We start from the raw sequence: 18,672 nt of genomic DNA, 5'->3' as shown, positions 1-18,672 counted from the left end.
TGGGAGAGCTGGGGGGAGGGGGCCTTGGGTCTCTCGAGGCCAGGTCTGCTCTGCTACCAGGAGCCGTGGCCCACACAGCCCCAGCGAGCTCCTTTCAGAGGCTCTGAGACTTGGCACCCTGGGAGGGCACTGCCCAGGCCCATCCTCTCCTTCCGCTGCCCTGGGGACCCACAGGAGCCCACAGGGCAGGGCTGGGGGCTGCCCAGGCAAGACCTCACAACCCCCACCTGGCCGAGAGTGGCTTTGCCTCCACGAGTTTTGTCCCTGTTCCTGTGAGATGGAGGCTGGGGAAGCGACTCTGAGCCTCTGCTCTCCTGTAACGGTGAGATCTTGGACGAGTTGCTTAATCATTCTGGCCTTTAATTAGTCTCCCACTGCCCCCCAGCCAGGCCACCTCTCAGCAAACCTCAGGCCTCCCCACAAACTTTCTGAGGCCAGTTCTGAGGCTCAGAGAGGTTAAGCGACTGGCCCAAAGCTACTAGCAAGCTTGTGGGCAGGATTTCTGGAATGAGAAATCCCAGAAGGGGGCGAGCAGGGGGGCCAGACCCACAGGACAGTGGAGGGGAATCGGTGGCGGGGGGGAGAAGGAGGGGTAGGCCCAGGGCCAGCCAGGGTCTCCTGCCCTCTGTCAGGGGCACAGCTGCCCTCCTCTCCCCCAGGCCACAGGCCTCCTTGTGTTCCTGTAAATAATTAATTAGCCCCTGCTTGCTTGTTTGTTTAGCATGAGGAATGCTCCCCCACTGAGATGCATTTATTGCTGAATAAATTTAAATATCTAATCTTCCCTTCATGAATATTACAGCACTCTAAATAGCGGCCAAAATATCCTAAGCGCCTTGGCAAATGGCCCCCGCGGGAGCCTGTCTGCTTCACCTCCACTGGCTCTGAGGAGGGCCCAGCTCCAGGCCCTGCCCTCTCCCAGCGCCCTCCCGGCCCTGGACTTGCGAGGCAGGGGCTGAGTCTGAGCTGATGCTCCTGAGGGCTCAGTGCAGGGCTGTGGAGGCCATACCGATGGCAGGAGGCCAGGGCGGGCTTCCAAGCGGGGGTGGCTGGCTTCTCTGGGGGACGTGCCTGGACCAGGGTGGAGAGTCGGGGCTGGAACAGAGAGAGGGCAGACAGGGCCCCCAGACAGAAGAGATCAGGGAGGCAGGAGGACAGGGAGAGCAGGTCTCCAAGGCAGCCTTGCTGGATCGGATGGAGACAGTTAGTGGTCAGCCTGTGGGTGCAGCTGAACAGTCGTGCAAGAAGAGTGGTCCCAGACTTCTCAGCAGCCAAAGGTCCCCAAAGCAGTCCCTCTGTCAGGAGGGGGACATGTAGATGTGGGGAGGGGACACGAGCCAGGCTGCAGGGGCCAGCAGTGAGGAGACAGCAGCCTAGACAAAACATCTTCCCAAAGTGTTTGGGTGAGGAGGGCAAACAGTAGACAGCCAGCCAGGGTGGGAGAGAGGCTCAGGAGGGAACGGAGAGACAGGTCCTTTCATGGTCCTAGAGGAAGTAGAGCAGTCCAGCTGTGTCACCTTGGGCAAGTCTCTCACCCTCTCTGTGCCTCAATTTCTTCTACTCTAAAGCAGGAAAAATAATAGCACAGCCAGGCTGTGAGGCCCAAATAAGACGGTGGATGTACATGGCTCAGCGCCTTGCTCACCAAGAAACTGTTGAGGGACTTCCCTGGTGGCGCAGTGGTTAAGAATCCGCCTGCCAGTGCAGGGGAAACGGGTTCCAGGCCTGGTCCGGGAAGATCCCACGTGCCACGGAGCAACTAAGCCCGTGCGCCACAACTACTGAGCCTGCGCTCTAGAGCCCACGAGCCACAACTGCTGAGCCCGAGGGCCACAGCTACTGAAGTCCACGGGCCTAGAGCCCATGCTCTGCAACAAGAGAAGCCACCGCAATGAGAAGCCCGTGAACCGCAACGAAGAGTAGCCCCCACTCGCTGCAACTAGAGGAAAGCCCGCGTGCAGCAACAAAGACCCAAGGCAGACAAAAATAAAAATAAATAAATTTTTTAAAAATTTATTTAAAAAAAAAGAAGAAGCTGTTGAGGCTGAAATTATAAGGAGCCAGACCTAGGACCTTAAAGGTGGAGGAGCGACGGGGAGGCTGAGGAGGGAGACAGAGTGGCCTTAGGGCCATCTGCCAGGAGAGGAAGGGTTCAGCCTTGACCTTAGTGGAGGGACATCTGAGGAAGGCCCTACCACCCATGTGGGCTCAGTCTCCCCAGGAGAGACCCCAGGTTTTCTGGTGACTCGGAGTGAGGTGGGGGTCAAGTTGGAGCTTTGAGGGTTTTTTGTTTTTAATTTTTTTGGTGTATACTTGCTTTAGAGGGTTTTTGGATGTGGCTGACCAGGGAGGGAACCGAGGGTCAATTGGTATGAACTGGGCACCCCCTAACCAGGCAGGCCCAAGGGCCAGCTGTCGCAGGGTCAAGTGGGGAGTGGGGAGGAAGGACATTGTCTTTGGATGGGACCCCAGGAAGCCTCCTCCTTCCGGTCTCCAGGGCTCAGCTTAGCCCAAGGAAGAGCTGGGACTGGGCCTGTGGGTCAGAGCCAGGGGAGGTGCAGGTCATGGTGGGAGACATGGGAAGGGGCGGCCCTTCGGGCTGGGGGCCTCCTCTGGCACTCAGGGATGGGAGAGCCACAGGCTGCTGTGTGGACAGGGAGTGGGGGCAGGAGGGGGCCTGGCTGCTGAAACCCTGAGTGCCAGGGCCAGTCTGGGCACTGGCTTCTTGGGGGAAGGGTGAGCAGGGGTGGAACCCCGGGCCTGTCCCTCAGCCCTGCTTTGGGAGAACTGCTCCCTGGGCACCTGCACGTGGCCCCGGCCCTGTTCTGCGTGCTGCTCGGGGGACTCCAGCCCGAGGGCTCTGCCCGTGCCAATTCCTCCCTCCTCCTCCCCCCTCATGCCCCCAGGTCAGCCCCAAAGGCTTGGCGGCAGGCCTGTCCGCTTCTGCAAGAAATAATAAGCCCCTCAAACACGGATCTCGCTGAGCGCCACTTCCACACGGCCCCCACAGTGGGCCAAGGTCGCCTGCAGGGTGGACAGCACGGGGAGATGGCAGGCAACCAGGTGCCAAGTGGATGAGACCACTGGGGCAGGGCTGGGAGGTCCCCAGGTGAGCCAGCTCCGGCAGGTCCTTGTGCTAACCCTGTATGCCCTGGACGCTACCTCCCACCCAGCTCCCTGGTATACACGTTGGGCACCCGCCCACACAGTCTCACTGACCTAGTAATAGCCAACACTGGCGTCGCCTTCACTCATGCCTTAAGCACGTTACAGGAATTAACTTAATCCTTCCAATACTCCTATGAGGTGGGTACTACTATTATCCCATTTTACAGATGGGGCAGTCGAGGTCCAGAGAGGTTTAGTGCCCTGGGTCACACAAATGTGACGGGCAGAGCTGGCATCTGAACCCAGGCTGCGCAGCTCCACAGCCCCTGCTGTGGCACACCGTGCTGGGTGGGTCGCCTGGCACCCCCGCCCAGGACAGACACACTGCACGTGGACGCTGTACACCCACTGTGCCTTGGACACACAGCCCAGGGCCCCACACTCTCCACCCCCTCCCATTGGGTGCCGCCATCCTCATCCCTGCCCGAGAGGAGGAGGCGGGGGACCCAGTCCCAGATTCCCTCCCCGGGTTCCCCCAACTCCTCTACCCCAACCGCCCACCCCAACTCCTGGGACGCTCTGGGAAATCGCCTGGTGCCATCCCTGAGTGAAGTCGCAAAATTAGGTTTAATTGGGCTCACAGGGCATAAAAGAAAACAGAAGAAAAGGGGGTGGTCCAGCTGGTGTCCCTGGTCCTGTGCCAAGATGTTGAGGGTAGGGCTGTGATGAAGGAGCTAGGGCCTTGGTTTGCGCATCTGTAAAATGAGGAAATGATAGTCCTTTCCTGCTGCAGAGCATTGAGCTCCGTGTCCAAGAAGCCCTTGGCACAGGCCTAGGGTGCAGTCGGAGCTGGGGACCTGCCAGAGGTGGGTCATGTTCTCCTGGCCAGGATGTTAACGCCTCCCCTGAGGCCGGAGGGGGGCGGGGCGGGGCGGGGGCGGGGCGGTCACTGTGCCTAATTTTCAGATGAGGCAGTGGACGATCTGGGAGCGGGGAAAGGGGCTTACCAAGGTGCGGCAGCCAATGAGGGACAAGGCCGAACCCCGCCTGTCCCTCGGCGCCGCGGGTGGGAGCGAGGTCGGACAAGAGAAGCGTCTCTAACGCCGGTGCCCAAGTTGTTTATCAGGGTCCGGGTCCCCAAGGTCGCTAGCGAAGCCCCAGAGCCGCCCTCGGATAAACAAGCCCAGGCCCGGCCCCAATTAAGCCGGATGCACTAACGAGGCGGGTCGTTAACGAGCTGGGGTGCACTCCCGGAGACACCTGCGCGGCCCGGATCACCTTCCCCGCGTGGCGCAGGGAAGGAGCTGGAAGACCTAGCTCAAGGCCGGGATCGCATCTGCCTCTTGTAACTAGGTGGCGTCAGTTTCCGCGTCTGTAAAGTGGGTCTTCAGAGTTTGTAAAGTAGGTCCGAAGGGCCTCGCCTTGGGAGGTCGACCTTGGGACCCTGGGCTCCTGGCGCGGAGGCGGCGACTGGTAGCGGGGCCCGCGGCGCGTCCGGGCCGGAGCCGGGAGGGCGGACTTACCCCTAGCCCGGCTCGGGCTGCGGTTCCTGCCGTCCCGGACCCTGCCTCCCGGAGCCACCTCGGCCCGGAGAGACCCCAACCCCTCCCGCGCCCCTACCGAGAGCCCAGGAAAGAGCAGGGCGGGCCGGGCGCGCCCCCTGCCGGCCAGTCTGCGCCGGCTCCCGCCGGGGCCCACTTTAGCCCCTGTCTCCGCCTCGATTTCCCTAGAGGTGAAACAAGTGTGGGACCAGGGGTGGGGGTAGGGGGTGGAGGGGTGAGGGAGCGTCTGGAGGTCGCGGGAGAAAGGCGAGGTGCCTGTGAGTCCCAGCACAGCCAGGGTATCGGGAGTATTCGGTCTGTGGGCCTCGGCCTTCTCTGTAAAACGGGCTCAGGCGTGCAGCGGGGAACCCCAAGGCTCACTGCCTCGTCCCCTGCAGTGGACGGCTGCATCCACCGGGCCGCCGGACCCCTCCTCACCGACGAGTGCAGGACCCTTCAGAGCTGCGAGACCGGCAAGGCAAAGATCACCTGCGGCTACCGGCTGCCGGCCAAGTGTGAGTCCCCGACACTCCCATCCCGGTGGGGCGCAGACAGGGCGCCTGTGTGAGTGCTGTAACTGGGGATTAGGGGTGCACCCCCCACAGAATTGCTGGAGGCCTCCCCCGCTGAAGTGCCAGGACCTGGCCCCTCCTCGCCTTCCCCAGGAAGCCGGTGGCGGGAGGGGATGCGTGGAGCCTGGGGAGGGGCCGGGACTTGAAGGGAGGGTAAGAGCTAAGGAGGCAACGCCCCATTGCCTCAGCCGGGTGCCTACAGATGTGGGGAGGGCCCCAGTGTGAGCCTGCCTGTGTCTGTGGAGGCGTGAACTGAGGCTCGAGGGTACACCTGCGTGCCGACCTGAGTGGGGTCCTTCCCCGGGGAGTCTCAGAACTTGGGGAGGAGGGGGCTTGTTTCCTGTCCGCTCCAGGGCCCAGGCCGGCAGGAGGGAAAGCCGAGGACCGCACGGAGCCCCCGGCCGGTCTGATCTCGTCGCCTCCCACAGATGTCATCCACACGGTGGGACCCATCGCCCACGGAGAGCCCAGCGCCAGCCAGGCTGCCGAGCTCCGCAGCTGCTACTTGAGCAGCCTTGACCTGCTGCTGGAGCACCGGCTCCGCTCGGTGGTGAGGGGCGCCAGGCGGCGGGGGCGGGGACGACGTGAAGCCGGGGGCGGGGCACGGCCTGGCGGGAGGCGGAGCGGAGAGTGACGCGGTCCCCAATCCCTTCTCACCCCCCCCCACCCCAGGCGTTCCCCTGTATCTCCACAGGAGTGTTTGGTGAGTGGGGTCTAGAGGAGGAAGGGCGCGGGTGGGCAGCGGGTGGGCCCAGACGCAGGGAGGGGCCCGGGAGGGCGGGGCAGGGGGAGGAGCCCAGTACGGAGGCGGGTGGGAGCCGAGGCGAAGCGGCGAGGAACGGGTGGGAGCTTGGGACTCACTCCCGCCCCACCGGGTCCGGTCCGCAGGCTACCCTAACGAGGCGGCGGCCGAGGTAGTGCTGACCGCGTTGCGCGAGTGGCTGGAGCAGCACAAGGACAAGGTGAGGCCTGGGCCCAGCCAAGAGGACCAGACGGGGGTGGGTGGCGGGGCGCACCCCGGCCCCGCTGACCAGCCCCGGCAGCCACGTGCAGAGTGCCGGGCACAGGAGGTTCAGGCCTTGCCATTGCTCTCTGCGTCCCCTCTCCTTTCCTCGGGGCTGTTTCCTCCCCTGCAACCAGGGCGCAGGGTAGTGCGAGAAGGCAATAGCACACCACACCATGAGCCCCTTCTGCAGCCTGAGCTCTAAACTCAGGTCGAAAAGCGCCCCAAGGGCGAGGCAGGTGAAAACCTGCTGGGGCGGGGCGGGGCGGTGTTAAGACCGGGGAGGCGGGGTGTGGGTGGCTTCCGCCCAGGCTGAAAAGGCCCTGGCGCAGGTGGACCGGCTGATCATTTGCGTGTTCCTGGAGAAGGACGAAAACATCTACCGGCAACGCTTCCCCCACTACTTCCCCGTCGGTACGTACCCCGTGGTGCGCGCCCCGGCCAGCCCCTGCCCCGCCCCCATCCACCCCGGGCGGGCTCTCACTGTCCTCTGCCTTCCAGCGTGACGGCAGCCTGCCGCCTACCCTGACCAGGACTGGTAAGCAGGGCCTGGCCCTCCATGTGGCTGCCCACTAACCTCGTGCCCACTAACACACCCGCTCACCCCGCGCTCCGCTCACCCCCACGCAGGGAAGCCAGGGAGGCAAGCCTGGGAGGCTGGGGGAGGCCCACGGCCCACATGCTCGGACCTACTGGCTTTGCCCACAGACTCGTCTGGGCCTACCGGACCGCGCTCCCAGCTCTAAGAAGTCGTGGAAGCCTGCAGCAGGGCCTGGCTTGGCCACCTTATTCTTTCCCTCCACCCCCTGCCCCCTCAGCAGCCTCTATTCTAATAAAGACCACTACTGTTGCAGCTCCTACTGTCTCAGCCCTGGCTTGGGGGGTGGGGGTGGGGGTGAGGGAAGCAGCCCAGGTGTGGACAGGTGCTTTGGCTTGAAGGTGCTGGCGAGAGCTCTCGGTGAGCCAGGCAGGTGGAGGCACGGGCCGGACAGCAGAGGTGGGCAGCAGCACTTCACATTTATTGAGGGCCTGCCCCCAAGGAGCTCACAGCCTGGGGGCCGAGACCCCACATGTGCCGGGGGGAAGAAAAGAGGTGAAGGCAAAAAGGAAGGTGATGCAGACACCGCGGCCCAAGCAGTGGGGGTGCAAAGCAGGCACAGGCAGCAGGCCGAGGGGAGCGGTGGGAAGAGAATGGTGGCCTGGCAAGCCCTGCTCGGCCTGGGCATGGAGGACCAAGCACAGGCTTGAGGACTGCCCCTCCCCTGCCTGGTTGGCACCACCTGGGGTGCTCTGGGGTGCCCCCGCTCCTGCACCTGCCCTGAGCCAGGCCCGACAATCACGCCAGCCCTCTCCACCCGGGACTCCTCCACCATGCAGACCCCTGATGGAAGGCAGGCAACCCAGGCCCTGGCCAGGCCAGCAGGGTGGAGGCGGGGCCTATGAGGGAGCAGCTTGACGCTTTGGTGGTCCTGGGTCCCTGGGCAAGTCTCTGAGGAACTTCCACATCCCCATGGAAGCTCCTGGCCAGCTAAAAAGGGAAGAGGCAGAGGCCTGAAGGGAAGGAAGCAGAACCCCAATAAGCAGGAGGGATCCCCAAGAGGCCTAGCCCCCTCAAAACTGCTCCTGGCGGGGAAGCTTGGGGGTGGACAGGTGGAAGGCTGAGAGGAACCCACCTGAGGGGAAGGGGGGCAGCCAGGCACAGAGCAGCCAGGCGGGCGGCAGCAGAGCAGGGACACGCACACACGCGGCTCACCACCAGCGTCCCCTTTAATAAAACACGGAAGGTCGTATGACAGGGAAGGGGATGGGGGAGTGAAGTATGACCATTTACAACCACAAAAAAACCTCTGTACATGTCTAGCGCCTGGCAGAGGGGAGGGCAGGCAGGGCAGCGGCAGGCCAAGGCCAGCCCTATTTGTAGAGGATATCGTAGTGTCCAGGCCGGTAGAGAAGGTAGACCTTGGGCTCGGAGCCCTCGGGGAAGATGTGGGGGTTGGTGGTGCCGCCCTCGCCGCGGTCCATGTACTCCACCTGGATGGAGACGCTGAGCGCCTGGGCCAGCGCAATGATGTGGATGTGGTCGCTCTCCTTGCACATGGGCTCCACCTCCTGAGGCACAGGGGCGGCTCAGAGCCCGCGTCTCGGCGCCCCTCTCCCGGCCCCCCACCCCCGGCCCCAGGGCTCCCCAACCGAGGCACGAGAGAAAAGAAGGGCCCGAGTCTGAGGAGTAGGGAGGGGGCAGCACCTGCTGGCAGAACTCCTTGACGGTCCGGCCACCCTCGATGAAGTGCTCAAAGAACTTGCTCTCGCGCTGCAGGTAGCCCGAGGTGAGCAGCCGCAGGTAGACCACCAGGTAGTCCGAGGTGCTCTGGTCGTTGAAGGAGGCCAGCAGGTCGGCCACTGAGGTCTGCTTCTCCACCTGCTCGATCAGGTCCATGAACTGCCACCCGAGGGGGACAGAGGACAAGATGAGGGAGGAGATGGCTCAACCCTGCCACAGCTGGGCCACCCCCCCGACTCGAGCTGACCGGGCGGCCGGGCTCACCGTGTTATGGAAATCCTCAATTGTGAACTCAGTGAAGCCCTGGGACACCAGGTCCTCTTTGCTCTTGGCGGACACAGCCTTGAACCTGTGGATGGAAGGGAAGAAGAGGCTGGCGTGAGCTCCTAGGCCAGCAGAGCAGGGGCCCAGAGAGACCAGCCCGGGGAGGGGGAATGGCCACTGACGCAAGCCCCAAGCAGAGGCGCAGCCTGTCACTGGGCCCCAGGTGGAGCCGCGCCTCCCAGTCATCAAGAGGGAGGAGGGGGCCCACAAGCCCTTCGTGGAACCCTCCCCTACCTGCTTCCTTTGTGCCCAAGTGGCCACCCTCCTCACCGCTGCAATTCCTTGCTGTCATCCAGCAACGCCTCCAAGTGGGAGAATCCAAAAGCTCGATAGAAGCAGTTTCCATCAGGCCTGGTCTTGCGGATGTATGAGTACTTTTTGTGGAGGTCCTGCGGAGAGGCAGCCCCCAGCCCACCCCGTGCCTGTCAACATCAGGCCAGAACCATGGCGGGCCAAGAAACCACCCCCCCAAGAAAGGTCACACCAAAGCGGGTGGCAACTGAGCTCCAAGCAGCCACCTGGCAGCCTTGGCTGCTGACTCGGGTGGGGGCTCACTTAGCAACCCAGTGCCAGGAGCCCCCGAAGCCCCAGGAAACTGAGTTATGGACACACTGGGGGCACGGGTCGCTGAAGCGGTCATCATCCAATGGGTATGCCATGCTGCTGGGCCCGAAGGGCTGCTGTTTCATAAAAACAGGCAAGAGAATGGGTCCCTGACTGACACAGCTTTTCCAGTGAACAGCCTTTCAAACCCTGAGAGCTCCAGGGCAAACAAGTTAGGGTACGGGGTGGAGTGCCACACCTGAGGCCCCTACCACACAGCCCCAGAGTGGGAAACGGCCTCCCTCACCCCCATCTAATCTCTACCCTGCCCGCTCACAGGTACTGTTTGCTCTTTTCCAGTTCCCTCCTCAGCTCAATGGAATTTCTTCTGCCTGTTGGACCTCCCCTATGAGTGGCGGGGGGGGGTCTGGCCCTCAGTGCTGTCGGGCAAGCAGGCCTCACTCCCCTGGCCTGGGCCCCTCCCCTTCTCCTATCTCATACCTTCTCGTTCTCCTGAAGCCGCCCCCAGTCACCCTCCCGATGACGCTGCTTCCTCTCTGACTGAGGGCCCTCGGCCCCCGCAGCACACCCACCCACGGCCCCTCTCTCTAGCCTCGGAGCACCTGAGGCGGCCACCAGAGCCGCCCCTCTCTTGGATTCAGGTCACCGTTCCAGGAAGTCTCCCCTCTCCTCCCGCATCATCAATTTCTCTCTCCCGACCCGTTTAGACCCATCAGCATATAAACCCAAGACCAGTTCTCCCTTCGAAAAAAATGCTCTGCTTCCCGTGAATTCCTTTCCAGCTATACCACCCAATTTCTCTGCTTTCCTGTAGGGCTTCTAGTGAAGCCGTCTGTGCCCACTGTCTCCATTTCTCTTCTGCTGTGAACTCCATCCCAGCAGGCTTTTACTCTAGTGAAGGTCACGGATGGCCTTAGCCTAAGCCCAAAGGTCGAACCCACTCCTCCCCAGACCAGCCACTCAGCAGCGCCCACCTGCACCCACTGTGTGGTGCCGCACCCGCCCCACTTCTGTCCTCCCTTCACGTGCTGCCGGGCCCACCCTCTCCATGTCCTCCAACCTCACCGCTGCCCCTCCTCATCTAACCTGTGGCGGTCACGGCCGCCACCAAACCACAGAGCACCCTTCCTCAAGAGCCCACGTGTCCCCTGCCAGAAGACAACCACACCACAGGCCATCCACAGCCCCTGCCATGTGAACAACACAGCCTGCTCAGGCCTGGGGCAGCTTCAGCGTCAGCTCTACTCGCTCTCCTGACCTCATGGCTCATGGGATTTCAATGTAACTCTTCACCCGCCCCCTTCTTGGCCCTCAACTCCAACTTCGACTCACACCCAACTGCCTCGCCTCCACTGCCTCAGACGGCTCCTGACCTCCTCCCAGCCTCCCCTCAACTGCCCGCCCTCCACCTTTCAGCTGCAGAGCCAAAACCTCCCAGCCACTGCCGACTCCACCCTCACACCCCATCCAACCCAGCAGCAGACCCCTTCGGCTGTGCCCGCATCCAACTGCTTCTCACCTGGGCCACTCAGCCGCCCTGGCCGTCCCTCTGTCTCCGGCTGGTTTTACTGCACAAGCCTCTGCACAGGTCTCCCTGCCTCCACCTCACTGCTCGGTCTATCCCCACCCAGCCCACCAGCAACCGGAGAAACCCATTAAATAGCTCCCTCCAAGTCCTTTCTCAGCTCCAACCCCCGCATCTCCTACCCGCTCTGCTCCGGCCACACGGGCCCCCACCCAGCTCTGCCCAGCCGGCCGCGCCAGCTTGCTCCCTTGCCTCTCAGTTCATCACTCACAACCCCCCATATTTAAAACCGCAAACCCAGGGACTCCCCTGGTGGTACCTTGCTTAAGAATCCACCTGCCAATGCAGGGGATGTGGGTTTGAGCCCTGGTCCGGGAAGATCCCACATGCCGTGGAGCAACTAAGCCCGCCCGCGAGCCACAACTACTGAACCCATGCCCACAACTACTGAAGCCCACATGCCTAGAGCCAACAAGAGAAGCCACCGCAATGAGAAGCCCACGTACTGCAACAAAGAGTAGCCCCCACTTGCAGCAACTAGAGAAAGCCCGCGCACAGCAACAGACTCAACAAAGCAATAAATAAATAAATAAATAAGTTTATTTTAAAAAAAATAAAACCACAAACCCTCCCACTCCTGATCTCCTCGTCCTGCTTCACTTTTCTCCACAGCACCTACCACCTCTGACAGACATTAGGGTTACCTCTCATTTAACGGCTGTCTTTCCACTAGGAACCATCACCTTGAGGGCGGGAGTTGACGGCTGTAGTCATCACTCTATCTCCAGCACCTAAAACAGTGCCTGGCCCACAGCATGTGCTCAGAAATGTTAAATGACCGGGACAAAATGGGTACAAAGAGCCCAAATCACTGCCACTACCAGAATAGCTACCAGCATCATTCCGAGCACTTACTCTTTGCCAGGCCCTTTGCTGCGGGCTAATATCCATTATCTTCCTACTCCTCCCAGGGTGTTGCCCAAGATCACACAGAAGGGGTGAAGCCAGGACTCAAATCCAGGTCTACTGGGCCCCAGAGCCCGTGCCTTCCTCTCTCTACAGGCCTCTTGGGTAAACCATAAACACCCTGAGCAAGGGGTCAGAGGAGACCACAGGCCACACATAGCTGGATCTGTGTGCATTGTTTGGCCCACACATTTTAAATCTGAATAAGCGGCCAACTATTAGGAGTCTGGAGATTTTACAACAAAATAACCTCTGACCTGTCTTGGAAGCACCGATGGAGTGACACGCATGGACACTCCCATCCGCCCCACGAGCTTCCACTGCCTGCTACTGGCTGACCCAAGCTGTGGCGTGGCTGTTCACCACCTGACCCGGCCACCTTCAATCACCTGGGTCACCTGACTGGCCCCTGAAATGGCTAACCGCAAAGGTCCCTCCTTTCAGGTGGAAGGTTCTAAGCATCTCTGATCTTTGGGGGAGAGTGGGGAGGAGTAATATTTACTAAACCTGGGACTTCCCTGGTGGTGCAGTGGTTAAGAATCCACCTGCCAATGCAGGGGACACAGGTTCCAGCCCTGGTCCAGGAAGATCCCACATGCCGCGGAGCAACTAAGCCCGCGCGCCACAACTACTGAGCCTGCGCTCTAGAGCCCGTAAGCCACAACTACTGAGCCCGCGTGCCACAACTACCGAAGCCCGCGTGCCTAGAGCCCACACTCCACAACAAGAGAAGCCACCGCAATGAGAAGCCCGCGCACCGCAACGAAGAGTAGCCCCCGCTCGCCGCAACTAGAGAAAGCCCATGCGCAGCAACGAAGATCCAATGCAGCCCAAAATAAATAAATAAGTAAATAAAATTTTTTAAAAAAATTTACTAAGCCCTTAGGTTGTGCCGATTAGACAGTTCACACATACTGTCGCGTTTCAAACTCCCAGCTCACAGAGAAGGAAGTGAGTGGTTAAAGGACTTACCTGTTTGTAAGTGATGCAGCAGGGCCTTGCACAAAGATCTGCAGGCCCCTTTTCCCCACTGCTGACTACCTCTCCACACATCCCAGAAGCAGGATGCAGGTCTGTGTCCCCGCTGCCACCCTCGTCCCGCAGCCGGCCCCAGCCCTCTCAGCCCCACTGTGAGCACTGAGAGCATCAGCTCCCCGCAGCCTGCACCAGGCCCCACAGGCATCATCTCCCTCAACCTCACAACCACCCTGTAGGCAGACGCTTTCATCATCCTGATTTCACAGATGAAGACCCCACAACTCAGAGACCCCACGCTCAAGAGACATCGAAGGAGCGGCTGAGGATACGGCTGCTGTGCGGCAGTCAGGATTTGAATCGAGGTCTTTTTGGTTCCAGAGTCTGCATGCTTATGAACCAGAGGGCTCCCCCAACATCCTACCCTCTCTGAGGCCAGACCCAGCGAGGAGCAGGTCTGAAGCAGGCGTGCTCCTGCCCTGTCCCTACCAGAGAGCTCTTCCTGCCCCCTCAGCCAGGCTCTCCCACCTTGATCTTCTGTTGATAGATGTTGTCATCCTCAGCATACTCTTTGTATAGGACAGAGAGCTCCAGCCGCTCTGAGACCAGAGGGTTCTGCACAGCAATCTGCAGAGGGCAGGAAATCCATCATGTTCTGATACGTGAACGGAGTGACCCACACCTATCAGCCAGAACACCTAAATGAGAGCTGCTGAGCACAGTGACCACCACCCCATAAAGGTATCTAGTACCCAGCTCAGCCTGGAGAGAAGGGGGCTTCCAAAGTAGAGATAAACATAGGCCTCAGGTCCACCCTATGCATCCCCAAAGTAGGGCCGCTGGCCACAGCCCCTCACCTCTTGCTGAATTCGGTCCTGCTGAGCCATGATGGCTTCATCGTAGGCAAGACAGTTAACACCTGGAAGAAGGAAGAAGGCCAAGGATTACAGTGGGCCCTGGCTATCCCCACTCCAGGCAGCTGGGCGGAGGACAAGAGCAGGCGAGGAAGGCAGACTTGGAATCTGGAAGCCTGCGTCACACCCTGCTCCTCCCCAACTGTGTGATCTTGGCAAAGTCCTTTCCTTTCCTGGGCCTCAGTTTTCTCATCTTTAAAGTGAGGAGGCCAAGGTGATCACCCTCAAGGTACACCCTTAAAGCTCTAACAAACCCTTTCCCCTGCTTTCGAACATCACTTTCCAGCAGCTCAGGAATGCTCTGGAGCCAGGCAGGGTCTCTTGAGGAAAGAAAGATGAGGAGGCAGAGTCTTGGGCTGGATGAGAGCTTCCTGTGAGCCTGCACTTTGCTCAATCACACCCTTCCTCCACCTGCCATCCTGGGTATTCTTTGTGTGTGTGTGGTACACGGGCCTCTCACTGCTGTGGCCTCTCCCGTTGCGGAGCACAGGCTCCGGACGCGCAGGCTCAGCGGCCATGGCTCACGGGCCTAGCCGCGCGTCATGTGGGATCCTCCCGAACCGGGGCACAAACCCGTGTCCCCTGCATCGGCAGGCGGATTCTCAACCACTGCGCCACCAGGGAAGTCCCCTGGGTATTCTTAATGGTGCCCATTTTACAGATAACAAAACAAATGCAGGCGGGTGAAGTAATGTGCCCAAGGTCTAAGAATTGTGGTCAAACCCAGGTTTGTCTAATTTCAAAGCCTGCACTCTTCACCACAATAACTCTCCTCTGCTACCTCACTGCAGAGGCTTATCCTCAGCTGTGAAGAGGGACTAATACCACCACCTTCCCTCTTCACTGAAATGTCATGAGGAAGTGCTACCTTCGAGACCTAGTGTTAAATACTCATCAGTGGGTTGGGCAGGTCCACCCTGTGGGCCCCGCGCGCTGAGCAGCCACTGGTGAGGAGCCAGGAAATCTGAATCCTGGCCCTGGCTCTTTCTTAACTTACATGATCCTGAACAAGTCCCTTCTAGGGGGCTGGGTCTCCGAAAGCTCAGTCCCTCAAGTGTGCGATTAGAATGGGAGGTGGGTGCTGAATGATTTTTAAGGCCAATCCTTCTGAGCTTGAGCATCCCGGATCCTCAGCTGGGCCTCCACGCATCCCCTATGCTGCCCTGCAACAGCGCTGTCCCCACTCCCAGCCTAGTGACCTATTCAGTCGCCGCGTCTAACTCAGGGGTGAAGAGGATGGGACCGTTCTGAAAGGTCCAACTCTTCAGGGGTCTAAGAAAACAATGCCTAGACAGGCGGAAAGAGGCTGCAAAGCCAGAAGAGGGGGCTCTACCTGAAACGAAGGCTGCTGCCCTCAGGGGCACACACCTGCGGCCGCTCACAACCCCGGGCCGCCCGCAGCATCCCCAGCGGCCCACCCAGTCCTTTGTGCTCCGCAGCCCGGCGTAATTCGACGCCCCCCCGGGCTCGGGCTGCTCTGGAGAAGGCGGACAGCCGGGCCCGAAGGAGGCCCGGGGCTGACTGCAAGGACCGGGGCGGGAGAGCTGGGGACCCGAGAGCCCGGCGCCCGGCCCCGGCCCCGGCACGGAGGGGGCTGGGCGCTGGGCGGGGCGGCCTAGGCCCCGCCCCGGGAGCGAGCGAGGGAGAAGAGCCGAGGCCGTGGGCCCGCCCCGCTCGTTCGCCCGCCCGCCCACCCGCCCGGCCGGGGGTCGCGACAGAGGCTACTTCCATTGTGAGGGGGAGGGGGGGAAGCGGCGGAGGAAGGGGCCGTCCGCGCGCTTCGCCACCGGCCGCCCCACCCCTGGCCTCTCCTCGGGAACCGGCCATCAAGCATCGCCCCCGCTAGCCCAGGCCGGACAGCCCTCCCCCGGTCGGTACCTTCGGAGTCGCTGCCAAGCGGCTCCTGCTTCTGCTGCTGAGGTTCCTCCGCCGCCATCTTTAAACAGCGCCGCACTGCCGACCGCTTCCGGGTTACCAGTTGCCCTCCTCCCGGAAGAGAGCCCCTCCTCGTGGCCCCTCCTTGGTAACGCCCCTAGCAACAGGATACCCTCGGGCGCCGTCACCTGAGGGGCTCACAGTCCGGTGGGGCCGCCGCGGAAGCAGGTTAAAGGGAAGGTAGTCCCCGCCCACCCTCCAGCCGCACACTCGCTCGGCTCCATCTTCCCAGGCTCCCAAGGTGCCGGGTGGTGATAAGAGCCGCCTGGGGCCACTTCAGTTTTCTTTTCACTGGAGTTTGAAGCGCGGATTGTGTTATTGAGATAAGCAGGAAGATGAAATTAAAATCACGCAAGGCAACATTCCTGCTGCGGGCTCCAGAACTCAGGGCAGGCGATTGAGGATCACCTGGTGGAGGAGACCAGGAATCGTGCTAATATCAGAGCCCTGGGTTTCACCGCCCCTTCTCCACTGAGCCTCGGTTCTGAGCGGACTGTGGTGTCCCGCTTACGACAGGGAGAACATGTCCCTTGGGGTCAAGGACCTAACTTTGGACTCCCTGCCCTTCTGGTTATGAGAAAATCAGGGTGTTTCGTTTTGGAGGATTTTTTAAGAAAGGAGTTGATAAGAATGGAAAACAGATTAGTGGTTGCCAAGGGCTAGGGAGGAGTAGGGGGCAGCAGGGAGGTGGGTGTGATTGTAAAAAGAAATAGGAGAGAATCTTTGTGGAGATGGAAATGTTCTTTATCTTGATTATATATAAGTATCCTGGAATATTCTGTACTACAGTTTCAAATGCAAGATGTTACCCATAGGGGAAAAGTGGGGAAAAGGTAGACAGGATCTTTCTGTGTATCCTATTAAAATTGTCTGTGAATTATTTAAAAATAAAACTTAAAAAGTAGCAAGGCCTTGGATGCTAAAGATGCTGTTATTTAGAGAGGTTACAGTCTGGGGCTCTGGTTGTCAGCTTTTCACTATGGAGGGCCTTTTTTCATGAAGTGATGGTGGTCTGTTAGCACTTGAGAAGGCCGAGAAGGCCGTGCCAGAGCTCCAATCAAATCCCTCGGTTTGTGACAATACAGGAGCGGAATGTGATCTAATGGCTTTATCAGCTACATCCAGCCCTCGAGCAGGGGCATTTGGTGCCCAGGCTCACCACACAGCCCACAGTGGCTCTCTCACAGCAGCGCTACAAATGCCAAGTCTGTGTCCCAGCCACATTGCAAATTATTATTTATTGGGTCACTGCGCCTTGGGGTTGCTTCCAAACTCTAGGAAGCAAAGGGCCACCCTGTTTGGATTCCATGCCTACCGAAGTGTTCATTCCTTTTCCCAGTTTTAACAATGCAATCTGTAACTGCCAATCAGATCTTCAGTCAGTAGCACTGGTATTACCAAATGAGCTAAGATAGTTGATGGCAAAAACATGGTTTCTATTTGGCTTTACAAAATCTTGAAAATAACTATAAGACAACTCCACCCTTACCCCCACTCCTTACTTTGACTAGGGAGTCTGAGGGGTGCAGGGCATTCAGGGGGAGTTGGGATCGGGATTAATGGCGGGGACAGAGAACACAGCTGCTCTGGAGAGTGAGAAGGAATCCATTTGTGGCCCAGTGCTGGACTGCAGGCAGGCTGCCAACACCAAGTAAATGCCTCCCTCCCACACAAGGGTCTGGGGCTTTAGGAACAGACCTGCACCCTCAATCTATGCAGGGTGTGTAAATGCGGGGTCCTCCTACCTGCTGCCCGCTCTACCCCTCGTCAGGCAGAAGGGGAAGGAAATGCCCAGGGGGAAACTTTGGCTCTTAATCCAGCCCAGGATGGTCAACTTTTGCCCCAGTCTTTTCCACGCCAATTTATTTAGTAGTTAGTAACTGTTCTCTTACCCTCATTCCATCTCTCCTGGTACTTTTTACCATTTTCGGGTTTTGATTCTCTATCCTGAAGCATCTAAAACACAATAGCATATTTGCCAGGAATCACCAGCATAGTTCCAGACGTTTACCTCTGCCTCCCAATTTGCAAACCCAGAAATGGTCCAGCACTGCTGGTCCTGCCTGCTGAGGCCTATAATGAAATAGGCAGCACTGGTGCTTGGGTTCAGGCTGCTGTTGGAAATAGTCACAAAGGTGACAGGCAGCAGCTCAGGACTTTATTTCCATAGAACCGACAAGGCATAGATGCCTCCTCACAGGCTTGGCATGTGTCCAGACCCCACATCTCTGTCCCTAGGATTCTGTCAGGTGGAGGGAGAGGAGACCCCGTACCAGGACCCAGGGACTTTGAAACCTCAGCCACAGAGGAAGAGTTTATGGAGCGGCACAGAGGCCCTAGAGAGCCACAAGGCTCCCAGGCCCGCGCAACCTCTCAGGGGAAGGGGCCGGGCAACAGGACATGCTATGGGCCTTGGGAAAGCCACAGTCCTCACAGGAGAGTCATGGCCGGAAGAAAGGCTCAAGGTGCGCCAAAGATGAGGCCCCGGTGATCCCAGGCAGCTGCCCAAGTTGGAACAGTGGGGGCGTGCCCAGCCCAGGAACGGACCTCTGGAGATGCCACTGCAGGAATGCACAACGGTCCACAGGCAGCCAGCTCCCAAATCATGGTCTAGGGAGGCTTTGATGGTGCACCCAGGCCGATGAAGCTGAGCAGGGGCAGTACTTCAGGGCCACTGGCTGGGTTGATACTTGCCTGCAGGGTTCACACCACCTAAGGCAGGAAGCAAGCAGAGGAGGGGCAGAGGCAGCAAAGGGAGAGCCCCGCCACCCCCCGACTCACACCACCCATGCTCCTTGGGGCACTTTCCTCCTGCAAATGCCTCACATTGCAATTCACCTCAAGTCTGTTGAGGATCCAGCCACTGGCGCCAGCCTCTCCTTTGAGAGCCTCACAGCACCAGGGGAATGATACATTTGTCTCCTTATTGCTGTCATAACAAATCACCACAAACTTAGTGGCTTA

The 18,672-nt window shown here is 59.7% G+C and overlaps 2 protein-coding genes across 3 annotated transcripts in view; one reads left to right on the top strand and one right to left on the bottom strand.

Annotated features, from left to right (window-relative positions):
* MACROD1 (mono-ADP ribosylhydrolase 1) overlaps positions 1–7,081 on the top strand; it is a 152,236-nt gene extending 145,155 nt beyond the window's left edge. Inside the window, exons 5-11 of one of the 2 annotated variants that reach the window (XM_059070738.2) lie at positions 5,048–5,164; positions 5,650–5,771; positions 5,894–5,924; positions 6,110–6,183; positions 6,557–6,638; positions 6,726–6,762; positions 6,933–7,081. In XM_059070738.2, the coding sequence (XP_058926721.1) occupies positions 5,048–5,164; positions 5,650–5,771; positions 5,894–5,924; positions 6,110–6,183; positions 6,557–6,638; positions 6,726–6,730 (431 nt within the window). In that variant the 3' untranslated portion in view covers positions 6,731–6,762; positions 6,933–7,081. Of the gene's footprint in view, positions 1–5,047; positions 5,165–5,649; positions 5,772–5,893; positions 5,925–6,109; positions 6,184–6,556; positions 6,639–6,725; positions 6,763–6,854 lie in introns of both variants that reach the window. The other variant, XM_067037557.1, reaches the window with a different exon arrangement.
* Positions 7,082–7,222: 141 nt separating this feature from the next.
* Positions 7,223–18,420, bottom strand: OTUB1 (OTU deubiquitinase, ubiquitin aldehyde binding 1). Its single transcript, XM_059070740.2, has 9 exons — positions 18,256–18,420; positions 17,601–17,664; positions 15,652–16,116; positions 13,717–13,778; positions 13,388–13,486; positions 9,100–9,218; positions 8,770–8,854; positions 8,470–8,664; positions 7,223–8,333 (listed from the first exon to the last, which is right to left on the bottom strand). The coding sequence occupies exons 3-9, from the start codon at positions 15,707–15,709 to the stop codon at positions 8,136–8,138; spliced, it is 816 nt and encodes a 271-aa protein (XP_058926723.1). The 5' UTR covers positions 15,710–16,116; positions 17,601–17,664; positions 18,256–18,420; the 3' UTR covers positions 7,223–8,135.
* Positions 18,421–18,672: the final 252 nt, after the last annotated feature.

The sequence above is a fragment of the Kogia breviceps genome, chromosome 7, assembly GCF_026419965.1.
Source record: "Kogia breviceps isolate mKogBre1 chromosome 7, mKogBre1 haplotype 1, whole genome shotgun sequence".
NCBI lineage: Eukaryota > Metazoa > Chordata > Mammalia > Artiodactyla > Physeteridae > Kogia > Kogia breviceps.
The sequence above is the reverse complement of the archived record's forward strand: the minus strand, read 5'-3'. Positions and strand labels throughout refer to the sequence as shown.